The following is a 23,843-nucleotide window of genomic DNA, read 5'->3' as shown; positions in this document are numbered from 1 at the left end:
CGTTATATCCAAATTCATGTTATATCGGGTTGCGTTATATCGGGGTAGAGGTGCATATATATATATATATTATATATATATGTGAGGATATACTGTCCCCTTAATGCGCCCACACAACCCCCACCTTAACATCAGTGGGTTTTATGCATAGGTATCAAGAGAAGAATAAACCCCACTTAGTATAGACATACCAGATATAAATATACATATCATTTTGCTATATTGTATTGGCTTTGGCTTTTTCTCTCTACCTGGGGAAAACCAAAGTCAGGAGAGTTGAATTTTTATGGTAGATGCTCTGGTTTTTTTCTCATACTCCAAGTCCTTTCAAATAACTGCTCAGTGCCTTTGAGATTGTAATATTTCTCAGAGAGTTTGTGGGTAAGCATAATATATGAGTCATACTATGAGGGCTGATGGCAGAAGAGATTATATTTGCACAGTATATAATGCTAATATATGTGCATGTCTGTCTAGTACTGTTTTACATTTATATAGCACCTTTCATCCTGAAAAACCCCAGAGCCCTTCAAACACCTCGGAAATGCAGCCATTTCTAGGTGGAGAACACAGAAATGTGCCCAACAGTGAAGGTAATAGCTGAAATTTTGGCCAAAGACACCAGTGAACAAATTCTACGCTTCCAAAAAAGTGTCAGAGAACATGATTTTTAAGAGCTCTGTAGCGGGGTGGTCCCTCGCTCCTGCCTGGAAGGGCTTAAAACAGCCCTGGCAGAGGGCTGCAGCTGTAAAAGCTGGGCTGATTGGGGAAGTAGCCGCAGCTGGGCCACGCCCCTATCAGGCCACAGCTGGCCTGTATAAAAAGGCTGGGAGCCAGAGGCCAAGCAGTCTCTCTCTGCCTTCTGAGGGAGAAGGGCCTGGCTGCAGTGAGCTAGACACAGGGTACCTGAGTGGAGCAGGGCTGGGGAAAGGCTGAGGAGCTCCAGCCTGGATAGCCCCAGGCTGCAGCCTAGTAGGAGGCCAAGAGGTACTGGGGGTTGCAGAGGGCAGCCCAGGTGTAGGCCAAGGCAGCAGGTCCAAACCCAACCTTGCCTGTGATGAGTGGCTTATACTGCAGTCTGCCCCAGGGAGCGGGGGCTAGTTGGTGACTGGCAGTGGCCTTATTCTGAGGTGAGGTGGGGATAGTGGGTGGGGTTTTCCTGGGGAGGGGAGACCCTAAGACTGGGGGGTTACTGCCAGGGGGCAGCACCCCAGACAAAAGGGCACCGGGGTCCTGGGAGGGACACGGGGCCAGAGGACAGGCGGATCACCGGCCTGCAGAGGGTGCTCCAACGCTGGAATGAGCTAATTCCCTGAAGCGACCAGTAGGAGGCGCTGCAGGGGTGAGGCCGCACCTCTACAAGCTCATTCACAAGACACACACACCCCTGCCTAAAAAGATAAAGAGTTGCGTGACTTTACCTGGATTTTGGCCTTGCAGTCTTGGTGGTGAAATCGTGTTACTGAAGCCATCACTCCAGACCTATCAGGAACAAATGAAATAGGCATTGCACAGAGGATCTAAGAAGAACTGAGGAAAAGGAATTCTTTACCCCAGCCTAGTATCTTGGTGTGGAGTGATACATAGCCTCTCCACTCCCTCTTCTTCAATCCCTGTGTGCACCTATTACTTGGGTGATTTAGATCTGCAGATCTATGTAGTAGTAAATCTATTAATCATCTACCCCTTACATGCTATCAAACACTTCCATATAGAGTCCTAGTCTGTTCTTCACCCCATGCCCCCAACTGCACGCACACATACACAATGTTCAGCGGGACCAGTTCAGTTCTGCTGCATTTATGGCCTGCAATTCCTGCAGAGGCATTTGTCCTCCGAGTTGTTGATTGTCAGGAGACTTAGCCCTGCATCATGTCATGTTCAGAAGGAGATCATCACAAGCCATAAGGACTAGTACTCTGGGAGCAAGGGATTGGGTGTATTACATGAAAGCTTAAATTCTGCAGTAACTGAAGGGCTGGTATAGCCAGTACCACCCACAAGCAACTCAATCTCAGCCCTGGCCCAGACAGAGCCGGATGGCATCTAGCACAGCTTTTGAAAACTGTCTCAGCAGGTTATGAATTGGATTTCAGGTAGGTACCAAGTCTGATATGACTGGGAGGTTTCCTCAATCCAAGCCAACCAGAGTGACTGTTTGATGCAGAGCCTCATGCACCACACCAGGAATCCAGAGGTGGCCTTGCCAGACCATTTTGCAAACTGGTTAGGGCGTTTGCTGTCTGTTCCATTAGCTCTTAATGAAACAGAAGAGCTATCCATTGACATCCCATTTTAGAGGGCAATGAGATAAACTCCATTAAAATGGCATCTAGGTTGCCAGGGGACAAGTTAGAAAGACATTACATAGCCTGGCAGTAAAGGAAACAGAGTCCCTAAAAATAAATCACACTAAAGCGTATGCAGTCACTGCTAGGACACCTGAAGTTTGCACATATGGTCGCTCCACTGGGAAAGGCCTTTCTGCTGCAGGCGTGCAAATCAAAGAGCTTGCATCTCATTACCAAGGCTGGGGAGGCATCAGTCAGGGCTGGAATGAAATGGCTAAGATTCCCACGACACTGTAATGGGGTGACAGTTTGGCAGCTTCAGCAGCTATGCAAGTCTGATTGACCTGTATCTTTCACAGATGTGGCAGTGCTGACGGCGTGGGTGTTTACTTTCCAGGATGAGGGTATCTTGGCCTGTGGCATGGAGCCAAAGGTCCCAGGATCAACTCTCCAGACTGTAGAGGGTTTCTTTGGAATTCTTCCTGATACAACCACAATACTTTTTGGTTCCAGCAATGGCAATCTGGTGAGGAGGGCTCCGGAAGGAGGCACTTTCTCCAGATCATGCAACAAGGCCTAATTGTTACACAGTCCACATGACCTACATTATAGCCCCTCAGAGATTTTTTTGTTCCCAGATGGTTGCTGTTGACCCTATCCTTTAGAAGCAATAAAAGAGGGTGTCTGGTTTGTATGATACTAGCCTAATGTTTCTTCCTCTCTCCTCCCTCACCACCATTCATCCCAAGGGGCCCCACTTCAGGTTCAGTAACATATGAACACGTGCAAAATCCCATCCTTCTTGAGGAAACGTGGCAGTAGAATATGCCTGATCTGCTCAAGAGAATCTCTCCTCAATATTTAAATACAGTAGTGTGAGGTCAACAATGTTTCCTTAGTGTGGGCCAGATCCTGTCTCATTCATGCCAATGTAAATCTGGAATAACTTCACTGAAATCAATGGAGTTCCTATACTATCTACCTACTTACCAATCTACGTGGTGCCCATCACCTTGAAATTATAATAGTTCCCAAGTATTTAAAAATAACGATGCTCTTGATTTACAGCAATAAACTACAACTGAGATCTGAACCTGGCCCAATGTTTTTAGTTTATTCCATAGGAAATGAAAGGAGATTGGCACATCTATGGCTTTTAGGAGATACACGTGCTCTGAGCCTTCCTAATAGGGATTGTGGGAAGTTTTGAAGGGATGCTAGTCAAAATGTAATGAAATGAATGCTTCTCAGGACTGATTAACGTATAGCTTCTGCCACACAAAAACACAAAACAGAGAAATTGTGGATTTATAACTCACTTGGCTGGATAGATACTCCCTTTCAGATATAGACCCTTAGCTTCTGATTGAACTCTTTGGGGATCTCTTTATCATTCTCTCTTCCCTCACCCTCTCTGTTATGCTGTGTACGGTTTTGTTTTCAAGTCCCTCTCCTTCAATGCCTTCCACATACTGTCCCTACTCCAAAGTCCCTCCCCTAGCCCACTTCACCTCTGGATTTCAGTCAGCATTGCTAGCTCTAATACTAAACATATAACAATTATTCTATTACCATTATTACAATATATTTGGCTAGCTCCAGATCAATACAATGGAAAAACAACCCCAGTCCCCCACCGCGTTGGGAGAACACTGGACTATTGCAGACTTTCGTCCCCCTCGTCTCTCCCTAATGTATAGTACTTTAGATCCAGCTGACCATGAGCCAAAAGACTTCTTCCTGTAAGTGTTCTCTATGCTAATAGTATGTCTGGAACCCCCCACTGTGGCATTGCTAACCATCCTCTTGCCTAACTTAAAACACAGCAGTGTCCCACTATATCTGTTTACTGTCCATTTTGCTCCAACCTTTGATAAAACTGACTCTATTCTACTCATACCTTAGTCTCAAGCTTGCTTTCAGACCTAGTTTCCAGCTCAGTCTATGATGGCAAGACATAGACAAAACCAAAAGACAGGCAAGACTAGAAATCCACACTTTCAGAAGATCTTGCTCGAGTATTTGTTTAGTGCTGAATTTGATGGACTCTACAAGGAGCAATACGACTATTACAGAAAGTAGCATGTGTTCATTCAAAGAGGAAGATGTTAGGGGAAAAAAGTCCTTAATAGGAGTCCTGCTATTAACCAGCTATTATAGAAAATTTCACAAGTATACTTTAAAATGAGGACTCAGTTCCCCAGCTCTACAATACAATATAATGCAGCCTTCTGGCCCATCCCACAAAGTGCTCAGCACCCTCAACTCCCACAGACTTTAATGGGAGTCAAAAGCACACTGTGCCTTGCAGGCCTGGACCCTTCATTTCTAGAGCATCTTTCAAACACGTGGTGTCCTGAGAGCTTTACAGGTCAAGCCCGTAAAAGGTGTCGAAATGAGAGAAAACAGTGATGCAAAGTCAGGATACGGAATAAATGAAAGCTTCCAACTAGGGCTAATAAAGGAGAGCGAGAAATTAAGAGGCAGAGGCAAAGGAGAAAGGAGATGCTTTAAAATGAGATTTCAAAAGACCCGGAGAGTTGATGAGGCGGAGAGATACAGGGATGGAATGTTTTGTAAAATGGATTAAGCTAGAGGAGCATAAAACATTAGAAGCAAAGACTGAGGGCAGAGGGAGGGCACTCAAGGACACTGCAGCAGAACTTTCAGGCAATATAAGCCTGCATTGAACTTTCTGTTGCTGGCAGCCTTTTTTTGGACTCTATTCTGGGGGTTGCCACTTCTTTGGAGCTCGCCTGCTGGGACAAGGTCAGGAGTGGCAACTCTGCAATGCCTGTGTGGCAGTGTGATATGATGCAGCTTCCTTAAATGGCACTGATGCAGTTGGACACAATATTGTTTGGCGGATACTGGGACCCTTCACATCCCACAAGCTGTGCTACCAAGTGGCAACTCAGATTTTGTGAAATTCAGCAGCTTCCCTTTGCAAGGGATCAGGCCAACAGTTCAGTTGGTTCCAATCCAGGCATTGTTCAGTGATCTGCCCCACTCTCAAAACTCCCCTGAACTGGGCTTTAAGTCTAGGGTGCGAACAAACCTCAAATCAAATCTCAGTCAACACTGACAATTGTTGCATGGTTTGACCCAGACCCATACAATGATTATGGGTTCACTGGAAAGGCTAAAGAATATTATGGAACTTTTCCACAATACAGTGTGTCTCATCAATGTGCACAGTGTGTGTGTGTGTGCAGTGTGTATGAGCATAGTGCACATGAGCAGTATTTGTATGCAGCATGTGTACATGCAGTATGTATATGTGGAGTGTGCACAAGCAGTATATAAAAGCAGCGTGTGTTTTCTTCCCAGGGATTGGGATGGAGGTGGATCAAGAGGAGGGTGGAGGAGAAAGGAGGCAGAGAAGGTACAGAAGGGTTATGGCTGAGGCAGACCTGTGCCCACGGGGCCACTGAATCAGAGGTGCAATGCAGGACAATCCTCAGGGTTGCCCTAGTTTTGTGCTGCATCAGCTCTTGCAGCCCCTGAACAGGGGAAATGCAAGCTACCTGCCCTCCATTGGCCCCAGTGAGAGCAAGGTAGACATCAAACCCTGCCATTTGTATTTGGTAGTGTTTTTATATACATGTTGCACAGATATAAATGACAAAATCAAGTACCAGGCAGAATAGAATCAGACATGAACTGAATATATTACATTTCCTGTAGCAGTAAAGGGGGAACACTTGTTTGATAACCAATGTGGTGGCGTTTTAAAGTCTCTACCTTTCGCCGAGTGTTCAGAGATGTCCTGTGAATTCCTGAGAGAGGTGGACTGGGGGAAATCCAGACTCAGCAGTTTTTTTGCTGAACCCTTGTACTGCGGGTGAGAGATGAGTGTTCCACGCTGGAGTTCCTGTTGCTTTGACTCTCGGTGGTGCTGCACACACAGTTTTTGTCTCTCCAGAAAAGATCTAAAAGCTAAGTAAGGCCCAGATTGTTAAAGTTACTTAGGTACCTAACTCCCATTGAAATCAATGGAAGTTAGGTGCCTAAATACCTTTAAGAAACTGGGGCATAAAGCTATTTTTTGGAAAAGGATAAGCAGTTCCTCTGAAGCAATCTTTTGTGGTCTGAGGGCTGGAGAAAAGGAAGGTAGCTTGCTGTACAGGTTTCTGGCAGCAACCTTGCTACATGATATCTAGGCCAGACTACACACAGACTCCAGGATACAAAAAGTACCAGGTGGGTTTATACCAAAGATGTCGTCATGTCTGAGGGATGGGATAGAGAGGGCTGCTTCCTCCAACAAGAACAGCCATAAATACAATGGGACAGATTCCGCCCTCCCCTCCTTCCACTCTGGTCCACCAAAAGAGCTGGAAAGTCAACCTATCCAGCTACCCCGGAGATTCCCCTACACAGACAGCATTCACAGGTGCCAAAGACCTGGCTTAGCATACGTCACAGCCAGGTAGGGGTGTGACCAGAGAAAAGAGGGCATGGCCAAAGCACTTGTGCACCCTGGTTATTCCCAAGTGCTCGAAAGGCTGTAGTGTAAATTAAACCTTGGTTAACCAGGTGTAAATTAAATTGGCCTTTGGGTTGTTCTCACTTAGGCTGGGGACAAGAGCTGCCACAGGAACAGCCATACTAGGTCAGATCAATGGTCTGTTTAGCCCAGTATCCTGTCTTCTGACATTTGCCGTTGGTTCCCAACATTCTGTTGGCTTTTTTGACTGCTGCTGAGCAAATGTTTGCAGAGAATTATTCACAGTGACTTGAACATTTCTTTCTTGAGTGGTAACACCTAATTTAGACCCCATCGTTTTGTATGTATAGTTGGGATTATATTTTCCAATGTGCATTACTTTGCATTTAGCAATGCTGAATTTCATCTGCCATTTTGTTGCCCAGTCACCCAGTTTGAGAGATCCCTCTGTAACTCTTCACAGTCAGCTTTGGACTTAACTATCTTGAGTAATTCGATATCATCTGCAAACTTTGCCACCACACTGTTTACCTCTTTTTCCAGATCATTTATGAATATGTTGAACAGCACTGGTCCCATGAGGGACCCCACTAATTATCCCTCTCCACTGTGAAAACTGACCATTTCTTCCGACCCTTTGTTTCCTATCATTTTACCAGTTACTGATCCATGAGAGGACCTTCCTGCTCATCCCATGACTGACTTCTTTGCTTAGAAGCCTTTGGTGAGGGATCTTCTCAAAGGCTTTCTGAAAGTCCAGGTATACTATATCCACTGGATCACCATTGTCCATGTTTGTTGACCCCCTCAATACCTAATAGATTGGTAAAGCATGATTTCCCTTTACAAAAACCATGTTGACTCTTCCCCAATAATATCATGTTCATCTGTGTGTCTGATAATTCTGTACTTTACGACAGTTTCAACCAATTTGCCTGGTACTAAAGTTAGGCACACTGGCCTGTAATTGCCAGGATAGCCTCTGGAGCCTTTTTTAAAAATCAGCGCTACATTAGCTATCCACCAGTCATCTGGTACAGAAGTTGATTTAAGCAACAGGTTACATACCACAGTTAGTAGTTCTGCAATTTCATATCTGAGTTCCTTCAGAACTCTTGGGTGAATACCATCTGATCCTGGTGACATATTACTGTTTAGTTTATCAATTTGTTCCAAAACCTCATTTGTGGACACCTCAGTCTGGGAGAGTTCCTCAGATCTGCCATCTGAAAAGAATGGCTCCATGTGGGAATCTCCCTCACATCCACTGAGGTGAAGACTAATGCAAAGAATTCAGTGAGCTTCTCCGCAACGGCCTTAGCTTCCTTAAGTGGTCCTATAGCACCTTGATTGCCCAGAGGCCCCAGGGACTGTTTGGTAGGCTTCCTGCATCTGATGTACTTTAAAAAAATTGCTGTCGGTTTTTGTCTTTTGCTAGTTGCTCTTCAAATTCTTTTTTGGCCTACCTAATGACGCTTTTATTCATGACTCACCAGAGTTTATGTTCCTTTCTATTTTCCTCAGTAGGATTTAACGTCCAATTTTTAAAAGATGTTTTTTTGCCTCTGACTGCCTCTTTTACTCTGTTGTTTAGCCAGGGAGGCATTTTTTTGGTCCTTTTATTGTTTTATTTTTTATTTGGGGTATACGTATAGTTTGAGCTTCTATTACTGTGTTTTTTAAAAAGTTTCCACATAGCTTGCAGTGATTTCACTCTTGTCACTGTTCCTTTTAATTTCTGTTTAACTAGCCTCCTCATTTTTGTGAAATTCCCCTTTTTGAAGTTAAATGCTACTGTGGTGGGTTTCTTTGATATTTTCCCCCCTACAAGGATGTTAAATTTAATTACTTTATGGTTGCTATTATTGACTGGTTCACCTTTTGGACCAGATTCTGTGCTCCACTTAGGACTAAACTAAGAATTGCCACTCCCCTTGTGGGTTCCATGACTAGCTGCTCCAAGAAGCAGGCATTAAGGGTATAGAAATTTTATCTCTGCATCCCATCTGAGGTGACATGTTCCCAGTCAATATAGGGATAGTTGAAATCCCCCATTATTATTGAGTTTTCTGTTTTTGTAGCCTCTCTAATTTCCCTGGGCACTTCACAGTCACCATCACAATCCTGGTCACTAGTATATTCCTACTGATATACTCTTATTATTCAAGCATGGAATTTCTATCCATAGAGATCCTACAGTACTGTTTGATTCATTTAAGATTGTTACTATATGACTCTATGCTTTCTTTCACATATAGTGCCTCTCCCCCACCAGCACGATGTACTCGGCCACTCTTTTTCATTTGACTGTGTCTCTTCAGTTCCTACCTGTACTTTATGAACTTCTATCCTCTCCTCTTTACTAGGATATAGAGCAGGGATCGGCAACCTTTGGCACGCAGCTCTTCAGGGTAAGCACCCTGGCAGGCCGGGCCGGTTTGTTTACCTGCCACATCCACAGATTCGGCCAATCGCGGCTCCCACTGGCCGCGGTTCACCGCTCCCGGCCAATGGGCGCGTCGAGAAGCGGCGGCCAGTACATCCCTCAGCCCGCGCCGCTTCCCAGCCAGTGGGAACCAGCGAACCGCGGCCAGTGGGAGCCGCGATCGGCCGAACCTGCGGACGCGGCAGGTAAACAAACTGGCCTGGGCCGCCAGGGTGCTTACCCTGGCGAGCCGCATGCCAAAGGTTGCCGATCCCTGATATAGAGTATCCCCTTTAATAAATCCTCCCCTAAGGGATGTGTCTATCCGAACCATGTGCTCCGCTGCATCTGTTGGCCTTTCCCCAGCCCTTAGTTTAAAAACTCCTCTACAACCTTTTTAATTGTAAATGCCTGCAATCTGGTTCCATTTTGGTTCTAGTCTGCAGCCAGCCCGAGAATCCACGTTAGGGTGGTGTTCAAATGCCTTTGTTCTCCCTTGCAATCCACGTCTCACTGAACACAATTCAGATTCAGCTCAGAATCTGGGCAAGAACACATATAGCATGCAGTTCTCCATCAAACATCACCCTCTTGCATGGCTGAACCTATTTTGCTGAAATGATAAATCCATCTTTGGGAAAAGACCAAGCAAAAACATTTCAGACTAAAAAGAGGATTTTGAGAAAGACGTGATCAGGTAAAAGCAGAGGTAATAATGGAAACCTTTACTGAACCCTAATTATAGCATCTGTTAGCCTTGAACATGGCAATTATTACACAGCAAATATTTACTTTACTGTAATAGCATATCTAATGTCCGTGGTTTCTGCATCACACAGACAAATACAGAATAAAGAAACATTTTCACCATGCAAGGAAGTAAAAAAATGTTGAGTCTTCAGCTATATCATGTCCACGCATTTGATTCCCTGCTTCTAGGTGTTAGTCAGCTCTCCAACTTACCACATGCCCAGTCCTGCGTTCCCTGTGCACCTAATTCTTCTATTAACTTCAGTGCACAAAGAATGTATTATTGGGCCTCAGAACTCACAACGCTCAAGCCAGCTTCCTTGAGCAATAGCTCATTAGTAACTCCTTGGAAGCCTGAAACTGAAATCTGCTTCCTTACTGAAACAGATAGGCTTGCTCATGAGCACTAAGCTCGACACACCGTTTTATGATTGTGGGGCTGCTCGTGAACATTAAGATGTGCGCACTGGTTCGTTTTGTAGGGTTGTTCGAATACTGGGTGACTGACACTGATTTTTTTTTAAAGACCATTGAAGCATTTATTAAAAATATACACATATAAAGAAATACGTGGACTTTGCAAATAGATAAAGGGACAAATAATCAAATTAAATCCCAGACTATCTTGGTACTGTCTCTTTAATTCATCCTGAGCCTTGTGACGTAGACTATTTAATTAAAAAACCATCTAGGAGCTGGTGGTCAGAAACCTGATGAGATGAATATTCACATCAGGGTGTTGTTTTTTACATGACACCGCTACCATTATAGTGCCAGGTTCCAAAGTGCAAAGGCAAACAGAAAACCTTTGAGAAACCCAAATTCCTAAGCAGGCCACTTGTTAATGGCCGCCTTACAGATCTCTAAAACGTGCCAAGAGCTAGTATCCAGCTGCCTTCTCTATTCTCAAACTTTTTCTACAGTAAGGAATTTGGGGGAAATTTTCCCATGGTTACTAACAGGCTTGCAGCTGAACCAGTGTCAGCAACCTTGGGAAGATGTGGATATGAATGTGCCTGTATGTGAATGTGGATTCACTTTGAATGTATGTTAGTGAGCATTTGTATGGAGTAAAAAGAACAGGAGTACTTGTGGCACCTTAGAGACTAACAAATTTATTAGAGCATAAGCTCTATAAGCATTATGCTCTAATAAATTTGTTAGTCTCTAAGGTGCCACAAGTACTCTTGTTCTTTTTGCGGATACAGACTAACACGGCTGCTACTCTGAAATTTGTATGGAGTAGCGTTGTGCCAGCATACAAGAGCATATGTGTGCAAGTGAATATTTCTGTATGAGGCGAGTGCATGTGGATGTATGTACATTTGTGCAAGAGCACTTGCATTGGAATGTGCCAGAGGATGTGAGTATGAGTGACCTGTGTGACTGCATGCATGTGAGGACAAGTGTTTGGGTGCACAAGAAATTATGTGGGAATGATGGTGCCTATGGCAGGGTGGCAGTTCAGACCACGGACCCGTCACTGGGCTGGGGCAAGCAAGGAAAAGGTAGCCGCTACCGAAGTAATACTGTGAAGGCTTCCTTCAAACAAAATTTATCTTCCAGGGCTACTGGAGTTTAGTCTGGTGTGAACAACTCACTCCTCTGAGTCCCATCACAGCCAATACAGCTGATATTTATATTGAAAAGATCCTTTTATTGACTCTGTCCTCTCAAATAATTGATAAGCTCTTGCTGCCTTCTGACCTTGACATTCCTTATCCCAGCTGTGCCTAGTGTTTGGTCCCTCCCCAGTCCACCTGACAACTCAATGCACTAAAACAAGTGGTGTTTGTGGGGGAAACAGGGGCAGGGGCTTGATTTCTGCAGCAAGAACACAGATCTGCTGGCAACTATGGGAAGGGGAACGCTGCTGAACAAATATCACCCATGCACATTATTATTTACCTCTGTGTGTGTCTCACTGTCTTCCCTTGCTATTTCTTCTCCTCCCCTTTCCCTCTCTCCTTCATCACTGCCTTCTCTTTTCTTAAGGCCTAATCCAGCACCCCCTGAAGTTAATAGGGATCTTCCATCGATTTCCATAGACTTTGGATCCTTTCTTCTTCACCTCCCTCCCTCTCCCTCCCCACAAAGCATACGGATATAAAATACAAATGGTCTCCATTCAGCTAGAGTGTGTGAGTGAGGAGTCATTAAAGCAAGGAGCTGAATGAAGGGTATATGCCACCCCCTGGGAAGGTCCTGAAGCAGCTGTTAACTCTGTCCTCCTCCTCCAAGTTCATCTGTCAAGTCAGAGGGGTAAATGTGATTTATTTTAAGGATTAAGTGTTGTATTATAGTCTTTGTAAAGCACCCAGAGCTTGGCAGACATGTTCTATACCAGCAATACATACATCAGTATATGATTCATTCCTGAGGCTTGATGGTTTACTCCACACCCCTTTAGTTTCTTTTGGGATTTTCTAGAACCCAAATGCCTCCTACTCAGGGATGAATAGGTGCTGGTGGAGAGTTATGCACTCGATGTCTCAAGATACAGTGGACCTGATTTACACTGCTTCTAAGTGAGATCAGAATCAGATCCAATATCTCACTGGAGGTTTGGTTGTTTTGGGAAATTCAGTCCCTGCATGTCCAAACAAATGAAACATGGTTTAGCAGCACCTGGATACCTCAGTGATGGGTGCATAACAAATACAGACAGTTCCATTAATAACACCGGGCTCCATCACACCACCCTGCAGCAGGGTAAATTCTTCCCACAGAGGCGGGGTTCTCCTCCATCCCACACAAAAGAACAAAGGGTTTATCCCCCAAACTATGCAAATCTCCCCAGATCTGCGCAGATTTAGGTGGTGTTGCTGGAGGCCCTTCGACGTTCACAGAGATCCTGTACCTCTGCACTGGCTCCTCACCCCCAGCAGCTCTGCCCTGGCTTCCTGGACTCATCAGCCAACAGTTGCCCCACTCCAACCCCTTTTAAAGGAAGGTCCCAATGCAGAGGGTGTTCCAAAAGACAGTAGGCACTTTCTTTAGCATTTTCCATGGGGCTGGTGGGGACCACACTCTTAATCCCCTATGTGCCCCCAACCTGTCCCTACCACCCCAGATCTGAGTGCTCATCTTAAGCCTCTCAGTTACTGCTGGCATTTGCTCACGTTTCTATTTGTGGGGAAGCTGCGTGCACAGCTAAGAGCAGGCCCTGTGCTAACTATTGCAGGAAGCTGCAGAAGAAACAGACAACGTGGACTGCAAAATTTTAGGGATTATATTTTTCCTCTTACATTAACTAATTAACTTTCTTCCTCATTAACATCTCTTCAAGTGTATCAGCTTCCCAGCTCCGATGGCAGAGTCAGTACAATAGCCCGGCACTACAATCAAATGAGTTTGAATTCAACCTGGCAGACCAACAGGGTGGAAGATTGGATTACCCGTGTGTCAGCAAGAGGGCATCGCTCTCCTGACCTCTCTTGAGCAACTAAACTGAATTGGGGTTGGGAGGGGCAGGAGAGGAATAAGGAAATTAGCATAATAAGCATCTTCCTAGGAGCTACAAGGGAAATCCACAATGTTACAGCAAAAGGCACTAGAGCAATCTTTGTGTAGCTGTTTAAAGTTAGGAGATCCCCAAACTTGACCTACCCTCTCTTTCTTGTTTTAGTTAAAAACAAAAACAAAAAAGGGCGGAGGTAGGGAAAGAAAAGAAATTAGTTCTTGCAGTTAGTCCAGCATTCAGGAGCAACCCTAGAATAACAAACCAGTGCATGCCTCCCAGCACTCATAAGAACCAGTACATGTAGCCCACAATAACAAACTTCCAATGGTGAACTTTGGGGCAGTCCTGATTTTATTCAAACTAATTTGCCTATCATCTGTTCTATTAATTTCTTATTTGTGAATGACTACTATTGCCTCTATTTATTGGTGGTTTTATACATGTCCACTACACTTCCCATTCACCAAACACTTGATACTGTATCTGTTAATCTTAACCCACTACATTCTGGAGGGATAGCTCAGTGGTTTGAGCATTGGCATCTTAAACCCAGGGTTGTGAGTTCAATCCTTGAGGGGGCCATTTAGGGATCGGGGCAAAAATCTGTCAGAGATGGTACTTGGTCCTGCTGTAAAGACAGGGGACTGGACTCAATGACCGTGGTCCCTTCCAGTTCTATAAGATATATCTCCATATAATAATATGGAGGAAGATGCACTGTTCAGCACAGATGAATACTTAAAAGCTTTGAGAAAATAAAAATGCATTAAAGTTTTATCTCCGGTGCTATAGCTACAATAAGCAATCAAAGAAACTGACACTCTCCCAGGGCTCTGGACTGCCTGAAGGAATTTTTTTTTACGGGGACTAGCTAAACGGATCTCAAACACCAGCTGCACTGTTTTTGGTTACTTTGCACTGGTTAAATGATGAGCTGTGAGCATTGCATAAAGCTCAGAAGAAGGCAGTTTTTCAGTCATATCGGGTAGGGGGAGGAAATATTTTTCACTCCAAGGATTTCATGATCAAACCCAATTTTTTTAGACTGCAAATATAAAATCAATAGGAGCCATTTACAAATCTGACACTCCTTTTAGAATCCTGCTGAGGAAAGTCTAATCCCATCTCTTTATATAAGAGTGTGTCTCTCTCTCTTCCTTAACTTCTGGGGCCTGTCTCTCTCTACATGATAGGAGTAACTCTGGCTGCAATGAATAGCAGTTAGTTGCATCTAGTGGCAGGATGATCGATCCACTGTATAGTTTCTAAAGCTACACCAAAGGAATTAAAATTCTCTCTCACAAATTCTAAGTGATCTTTTTCATTTACTTTTCTGGCCATTCAATAACACAAATTTCATTTTTCATGCTATATCCATAAAATGGCTATTTTTCTCATCAAAATATGTGAAATGGGAAATTCCCCATGCTCCTGAGGAAACACATCTGATCATCATCCATAAGGAATTTTCAGTTTCATAATCTCAAATTTCAAAACAAATTTGCTTCTTTTGCTCAAAACCAGGATGATTTCCAAGCAAAAGACATTTTCACTCAAAATGAGCCTATTCTTCAATAAAAATAAAAGGAAAATATAGCTGTATTTTTTAAAAAATTGGACCATTTTGGAACATTCCAAATCAAACCTTTGGTTTTCAAACTTTTCAAATTTCAGATGGAATTTTTCACATATCTCCAAGTTAAAATTCTGAGACAAGGAACCATGTGATGTTAATAACCTCCTGCTTCAAAGCCTCCCTTGTCCCCCTTTGGGGAGTATTTGCAGGTGTTTGTTTTCTTTCTAGGCCCTGCGTACTGTTGAAACCGGGATTCTAGCGCCATTGCCCCCATCAGTCTGGAAAAGGATTTTGTTTTCTGAGACCTGTGTTGTTATAACTGTGTTACAAAAAGAATGAGGGGGGCTGAACATCCTCTGATTTTGGGTGCCTAGATTTCTGAGGGCCCAACTTGAGACACCTTGGGCCCAATCTTCAAAAGTGCTGCGCACCAATAGCTTCCATTGACTTCAGCTGATGCTGTGGGGGCTCAACAACTCAGAAATTAGACCCAAAGCATCTGAAGTTGAGCAAGCAATAACGAGTTACCCAAAAGTCAGAGGCCACTCTGGAAAGTTTGGCTTTTGTCACTTGCCCAAGGGTTCATAGCGAGACAGTAGCAGAGCCAGAAACAGCTCCTAGGACTCCTTACTCACAGTTCAATGCTCTATCTACTGCATCATAGCACGGACAGGGCCCCATTCTCCAAACCCAGTATCCAGAGTCTGACGCAACTGAAAGAAGTTGACAAATCTCTATGTCAGGCAATGTTTTCATGCAGCAGGGTCAATCTTTGACCAAACAGCAGCCCCCAGACCAGCTAGAATTTTAGGCTCTTCTAATTCTAATGGTGTCCCCTAGCTTGATTCCTTGAACAGCAGCTCTACCACACACCTCCTCTTCTCCCATTTCTCCCACCACCCAGGTTTTTGCATTTGCTCAAAGTTCCAAAGGCTGCAGAGACAGGAGAACCATGGCTTTTAAGCAGTGGTCCCATACTAAATTAGTACTGCTGCTGCTGTTGCAGTGCAGAGCATTGCTTCATCTGTGTGGTTGCAACACCACTGAAATTTGACCCAGCTGCCCCTCTGTGCAGTGAGTGTTGCAACCCGGCACATGGGGAGTCTGTTCCTATATGGTGGAGCACAGGGGAATCTGCCAAGAACTCAACTCCTGGCAGCATCTACTCATGTACCGTGTGGGTAAAAGAGAGGGGAGACTCCTCAGCTGAGGGAGATCTGGAGTCCGGGTGGAGGATGAGCGGGGACCAGAATGGAATCTCTGCTGCGGGGTGGGGCAGGGACCAGAATTTGCCCTACCCACAAGAGATCTTCCGCATTTCAATCCCTCTCCACAGTCAAGAAGGAAACCAAACTAAACCAACCCCTCCACATCACACATTGATCAAGCTTCAAAAAATTCAAAGCAAGAATAACTTTCCATTTATAAATGAAACTGCCATGTCTAAAAGGAAGCTCTGCCACATAATAGGAGAGGGTAGGGAGGGTAGCACACAGGCTTTAAACGAAGGACATAAGAAAGCCTGATTCATGAACAAATGTGAGTTTCTTTCCTTGAGAACACACAGCATCTTCTCAAAACTGATCTTCCTGATTCAGTGTTTCACATGTAAATAATTTACCATGCTAAAATGTCAAGAACAGCAGGTCTGCAGGGAAGGGAGGACAGCCAGGGTCTGTAGATAAGGGACAATTGAGAATTCTATGGGGCAATGTAAATCCATGTTATTAGCTTCCACACACATACACGCACATTTATATATCAATATTTGTGAAAAGGAGATTAAAGTCCTGCTCCAAAACCAGCATATGAAGGAAGAGAGACAGCTCCACTCCATGCTGTCTTCAGCATGTCTTCTAGAGTTCAAGGGGGTGCTGCACAGAATGCCCCTTTTGGACAGGAATTAAGCTTTTCCAATTAGATGTATGGTGCCTAGATGTTGTGGAGATGGGTGCATGAGGGAGAGAGAGGGGCAGTGGAAATTATTTTCAAATATTGCTTTTCATTCTCCCACCCTCTGCTCCCCCACTCCTGTCTGTGGCAGAGAAAGCCCAGCCTTTTCCCTCTCATTAGCGAGTAGGTGAACAGCTGTTTTTTCTCTCTGACATTAGTGTATCTCCTCTCATTGTAAAGGAGCACTAAGTCGCTACGTGCTGAGCATGTGACACTTTCCTGCACTTCAGCAACTATAACTATGGGGTCTTCTTCCCCATCTAGTGTGTGTGGAGGGGGAAGAAGGAGCAGAGGAGAATCAAAGGTCTTTCCATCCCAATTCCATTTAGTTCCAGGGCAAGACGTTCTGAGAAGGACATGGAGTTCTTGAGAAAGGGGTGGACTTGTTGGAGTGGGGGGAAGGGGTGTTGCCCAGTAACAGTGATATTGTATTTTCCTGACACTGATGTTGAAATCAAAGGATCAGAAATAAGCAGCCGTCTACTTGAGACAAACATGCCCTTTCCAATATATACTTCTCTATAGACAGGTGGTGATATTTAAAACTACATTTACTGCCCACAGTCGTTAAATTTACTGCATGGCTTTTGAGGCATTTCCCATTATATGTATAGGAGGGCTTCAAATTCTGTGGTATTATATCAGAGCATGATAAAATTTTAATGCTGCCCGCTCTATCAGACATGTAAGTGTTGTCCGGCAGTTTGAAGAGGACTCAGATATCCTGGCTGTTATTCCTGACTCTACCAGATTCACTGAGGGCTAATCTACACTAGAAGTGCTACATCGGTGCAGCTGCGCCACTGTAGTGTATCTGGTGAAGACGCTCTATGCCGACAGGAGAGAGCTCTCTCATTGGCATAATAAAACCACCTCCGTGAGCAGCGGTAGCGATGTCGGTGGGAGAAGCTCTCCCGCCGACATAGCCCTGTCCACACCCGTGCTTAGGTTGGTGTAACTTACGTCGCTCAGGGAGTGGCTTATTCACACCCCTGAGTGACACAACTTATACTGATGTAAGTGGTAGTGTGTACAAGACCTGAGTGACCTTGGGCAACTAATTTCACCTCTCAGGGCCTCAGCTTACCTGAATATTAAGAGAAGATAGTGATACTTATTGAATTCACAGGCTTCATTAGTGAACATTGTAAATGTTTATAAAGCACTTTGAGATCCTTAAATGAAAGGCAATGGATTACAGAGATACATTATAGCGTGTCAAGTAACTATTACAGAAAAGGACACGATAATGCCAGGGTACAAAATGTATTGGAAGGACAGAACAGGTCGTGCTGGTGGGGGAGCGGCACTATATGTGAAAGAAAGCGTAGAATCAAATGAAGTAAAAATCTTAAATGAACCAAACTGTACCACAGAATCTCTATGGATAGTAATTCCATGCTCTGATAATAAGAATCTAGCAGTAGGGATATATTACTGACCTGACCAGGATGGTGATAGTGACTGTGAAATGCTCAGGGAGATTAGAGAGGCTAAAAAAATTAAAAACTCAATAATAATGGGGGATTTCAACTATCCCCATATTGACTGGGTATATGTTACCTCAGGACGGGATGCAGAGATAAAGTTTCTTGACACCTTAAATGACTGCTTCTTGGAGCAGCTAGTCCTGGAACCCACAAGAGGAGAGGCAGTTCTTGATTTAGTCCTAAGTGGAGCACAGGATCTGGTCCAAGAGGTGAATATAGCTGGACCACTTGCTAAGAGTCACCATAATATAATTAAATTTAACTCCCTGTGGCGGGGAAAACACCATAGAAGCCCAACACAGTAGCATTTCATTTCAGAAAGGGGACTAAAAATGAAGAAGTTAGTTAAACAGAAATTAAAAGGTACAGTGCCAAAAGTGAAATTCCTACAAGCTGCATGGAAACTTTTTAAGACACCATAATAGAAGCTCAACTTAAATGTATACCCCAAATTAAAAAAAAAAAATTTGTAAGAGAACCAAAAAAGTGCCACCGTGGCTAAAACAACAAAATAGAAGCAGTGAGAGGCAAAAAGGCATCCTTTAAAAAGTGGAAGTTTAAGCCTAGTGAGGAAAATAGAAAGGAGCATAAACTCTGACAAATGAAGTGTAAAAATAGAATTAGGAAGGCCAAAAAAGAATATGAAGAACAGCTAGCCAAAGACTCAAAAAATAACAGCAAAAATTTTTTAAGTACATCAGAAGCAGGAAGCCTGCTAAACAATCAGTGGGGCCACTGGACGATCAAGGTGCTAAAGGAGCACTCAAGGACGATAAGGCCATTGTAGAGAACCTAAATGAATTATTTGCATCGGCCTTCACGTCTGAGAATGTGAAGGAGATTACCAAAGCTGAGCCATTCTTTTTAGGTGACACATCTGAGGAACTGTCCCAGATTGAGGTGTCATTAGAGGAGGTTTTGGAACAAATTTATAAACTAAACAGTAATAAGTCACCAGCACCAGATGGTATTCACCCAAGAGTTCTGAAGGAACTCAAAAGTGAAATTGCAGAACTACTAACTGTAGTTTGTAACCTATCATTTAAATCAGCTTCTGTATTAAATGACTGGATAGCTAATGTGACGCCTATTTTTAAAAAGGGCTCCAAAGGTGATCCCTGCTGGTAAGCCTGACTTCAGTACTGGGCAAACAGGTTGAAACTATAGTAAAGAACAAAATTGTCAGACACATAGATGAACATAATTTGTTGGGGAAGAATCAATGTGGTTTTTGTAAAGGGAAATCATGCCTCACCAATCTACTAAAATTCTTTGAGGGGGTCAACAAGCAGATGAACAAGGGGGATCCAGTGGATATAGTGTACTTAGATTTTCAGAATGCCTTTGACAAGGTCTGTCGCCAAAGGCTCTTAAGCCAAGTAAGCTGTCATGGGATAAGAGGGAAGGTCCTCTCACGGATTGGTAACTGGTTAAAAGATAGGGAAAAAAAGAGTAGGAATAAACAGTCAGTTTTCAGAATGGAGAGAGGTAAATAATGGTGTCCCCCAGGGGTCTGTACTAGGACCAGTCCTATTCAAGATATTCATAAATTATCTGGAAAAAGGGATAAACAGTGAGGTGGCAAAATTTGCAGATGATTCAAAACTACTCAAGATAGTTAAGTCCCAAGCAAACTGCAAAGAGCTACAAAAGGATCTTACAAAACTGGGTGACGGCAACAAAATGGTAGATGAAATTCAATGTTGATAAATGCAAAGTAATGCACATTGGAAAACATAATCCCAAATATACATATAAAATGATGGGGTCCAAATTAGCTGTTACCACTCAAGAAAGAGATCTTGGAGTCATTGTGGATAGTTCTCTGAAAACATCCACTCAATGTGCAGCAGCAGTCAAAAAGCTAACAGAATGTTGGGAATCATTAATAAAGGGATAGACAATAAGACAGAAAATACGACATTGCCTCTATGTAAATCCATGGTATGCCCACATCTTGAATACTGCATGCAGATGTGGTTGCCACATCTCAAAAAAGATATATTGGAATTGGAAAAGGTTCAGATAAGGGCCACAAAAATGATTTGGGTATGGAACGGCTTCCATATGAGCAGAGTTTAATAAGACTGGGACTTTTCAGCTTGGAAAAGAGACAACTAAGGGGGGATATGATAGAGGTCTGTAAAATCATGACTGGTGTGGAGAAAGTTATAAGGAAGTGCTATTTACTCCTTCTCATAACACGAGAAGTAGGGGGTCACCAAACAAAATTAACAGGCAGCAGGTTTAAAATAAACAAAAGGAAGCATTTTTTTCACACACTGCACATCAACCTGTGGAACTCCTTGCCAGAGGATGTTGTGAAGGCCAAGCCTATAACAGGGTTCAAAAAAGAACTAGATATGTTCATGGAGGATAGGTCCATCAATGGCTATTAGCCACGATGGGCAGGGATGGTGTCCCTAGTCTCTGTTTGCTAGAAGCTGAGAATAGGTGACAGGGGATGGATCACTTGATGATTACCTGTTCTGTTCATTCCCTCTGGGGCACATGGCATTGGCCACTGCTGGAAGACAGGATACTGGGCTAGATGGACCTTTGGTCTGACCCAGTATGACTGTTCTTATGTTTCCCACTTTCATATACGTAATAAGCTATGTAATATAGAAGATGTTATATTTTTCTGAATACTTTCAGTGTGATTGACTTTTATGAAAAGGGAAACAACAAAACAAGAAAAAACAAAAGTGAAATTTCCATTTGAGAGCACAGCAATTCTCCTTTGTAACATTCCACATCAGTGCTGCCTCACAAATATAGTCTCCATAGACACTTAAAGATGCAGTCCATAGAACCAAACTTGTTCCAGTTGCCAGCAACACACACCACAGAACAGTTATAGAATACAACACAATTATAAAAATGTGTATATTATTCAAATATCTACCTAAGGTAGATGTAAAGTGTTTATTATGGCAACACCCAGGCATTTGTAAGCATTAGTATCAACAATAATATTTAAAATGATAGAGGGGGCCAGTCTTGTAAACACTGAAACGTAAGTGTAAATTTACTCACATGAGCAGACCCACTGAAGTCTATGGGATAATTCACATAAGTAAAGTTACACGCATGTGTAAGTGTTTGTATTATGAATTGAGGCCAATTCGGAAGGTGTCACGTACACATAGCATATGCTGCCTGGATAATATGTTGCACAACATAAATGACGAACAGGGAATATACATTTTCTCCTTGGGCTTAGGATCTTTTTGAAAGGCTGGCAGGCTTAGTACACACTGTACATTCTTCAGAAGAGAATTATGGGCTGGGCAAACATTCCTTGTACTTCTCAACTGTTGCGATAATTTGCCACCTGTGCAGCCAAGCTGTTCATTCTGTAAATCTACAGGAAGTAAAAACTCCAGCACTTCCCCTGGCTGCCAAAGAACGCTGACTACAGCACCGAACACCCCCCACCCCCACCCTCACCCCCCATCCATCCAAACACACAATGGATGCTGCGTTGACCAGTTAGATATATGAGTTTGGATGTATAGGATTAAACAGCGATCACACATTGGGAACTCTATCTGATAGGCAAAACCAACACACACACAAATTTGCTCAACTCCGCAGGTTTCTGCTCTACACTGCAATTGCTACCAAGCTGAAGGAGGACAGGGTTACAAAATAGCTGTCCCCCAGCACCGTTAAAAACAGCTCTGTCTTGCTGTATAAAAAGGACAGAATAATGTTTTAACTGAGCTCCTGAAACATGCTAAAACCCTGAAAAGTGGGGCCCAATTCTAGTCTGAATAAACTAGGTTGCAGTTACAAAAATCATGTTCAGAAATGGGAATACAGACCTATCCGAGTGTGTTTCACAAAACCAATGTGGAGGCAAACCTGACCTGATAGTGTCTCTTTAAATAAAATATCTTCTGTTGTGTTACCCTAATTCTGCAATAATCTCTCCACCAAACCCCGCCCCGAGACACAGCTTTGAAGAAGTGGAGATCGGAGACTTCTTGAAGCACCCAGAGCTCAAGTCTGAATTCATTTTCTTTAAATTTCGATGGATGCAGGAGCATCTGTGCATGTGTGCTGCGAATGTCTGCAATTCCAGAACTGTCCCAGGCAATCTCTGCTCCCCACCATTACCCCCCAAATTACTGACACAGTTTGTGATTTACTGTTACAGTGTTGTCATCTGATTTTTCCAAATACATCCATGTCCAACTCCCCCTTCCAAACCAGAGTGCACAGGGAATGGGAAATAACCTCTGCGTAATGCTTTGCAGAGAAATCAGCATTGCTGCTACAATGCTGGAATGTTTCAGTTGAAATTGCCAGAGTTCAATCATTTAGTTCATGCAGATTGTGTGTGTGCACACGCATGCACGCACACCCCTCCTTCCTCTGCAATGGCTCCCTATTGTAATTCAGCCTGCATTTCAGCACATACCATGCCTGGCTAAAGCCACCTATTCCAGATTTCTCTGTTTAATCATTGGCAAGGACAAAGCTATTAGAAACTAAACTCAATAACTGGCTTTTTAATTTCATGGCCAAAGGTTGCCAGGACAGTGAAGAGAAATCTGCCAACTATTTTCCTTCCATGCAAATCTAGGCTCTTTTATCATTGACATGGGGAGCTATGGGGCAAACCCAGAAGGGTTCATTTTCCTCTCTGTTGTCCCCCCCACTCCCACCCCCTTAGTAAGAAAGTTTCCCTCAGAGAATTCTGATGATCTGGGCCTTTCATTTGAAATCATTCTTTATTAAAATAAACACACCATCCCCTGAAGAAATATCATAGCCGAGCATGCAGAGACTGCTCCTGCCTCTGGATCTGATTAGAGGAGGTAACCCAGGAAAGAGCAAAAGTGATGGAAAAGGAAATCCAACCCATCCCTGCATAGAGAGGGAGGTGACTCTCTCTTCCTCCTCTCATTGTCATGGGGGTCTTTGCTAAAGGAAAGCTGCAGTGATGACTTTTATTACCATAGAGAGCTCAAATTTGCTGAGTAAATGGATATAAGCATTGAAGCAGTATTAACTCAGGCTCTGTGCCTGCAAGTGTCTCACTGAGAGGGTGTTTAAGGCAGAAGGAGGGTGTTGCTTGGCCATTGATAGCTTGGCTCTTAGTGACAGGGAAAGAAAAGGACAATAATTCACTTCCCTAGAGCCCCCGGGAGGATGGGAGACAGGACCTCTTACCCCCACCCTCAAGCCGAAAGATCTTTCGGTTAAAAAAAAATAATTTAAAAAAAAAAAAAAAAAAAAAACTGAACAGCAATGGACTCTTCTTTGCATGTAGTTGTAGTGGAGAGTAGCCTTTTCCTATTACATTAGAATTTTCTTTGAAAGAAATGCTAGTTAACAGCTGTTGTGTCTGGCTAAGCTCCTCAATGGGGAGAAAGGTTGAAAGGGCAGGACACCTGAAAGAAGGGGGTGATGCTGTAAATCAGGGATTGGCAA

At 43.5% G+C, this 23,843-nt stretch overlaps 1 protein-coding gene across 1 annotated transcript in view; it reads right to left on the bottom strand.

Annotated features, from left to right (window-relative positions):
• Positions 1 to 23,843, bottom strand: part of CPEB4 (cytoplasmic polyadenylation element binding protein 4) — a 193,268-nt gene that overhangs the window by 159,398 nt on the left and 10,027 nt on the right. The window contains exon 2 of the mRNA XM_024199349.1: positions 1,422 to 1,482. Coding sequence (XP_024055117.1) covers positions 1,422 to 1,472 — 51 coding nt within the window. The 5' untranslated portion in view covers positions 1,473 to 1,482. The remainder of the gene's footprint in view (positions 1 to 1,421; positions 1,483 to 23,843) is intronic.

The sequence above is a fragment of the Terrapene carolina genome, unplaced genomic scaffold (assembly GCF_002925995.2).
Source record: "Terrapene carolina triunguis isolate 2854851 unplaced genomic scaffold, T_m_triunguis-2.0 Scaffold629, whole genome shotgun sequence".
Lineage (NCBI taxonomy): Eukaryota > Metazoa > Chordata > Testudines > Emydidae > Terrapene > Terrapene triunguis.
Note: the sequence above shows the minus strand (reverse complement) of the source record. Positions and strands in the feature narration are given on the sequence as shown.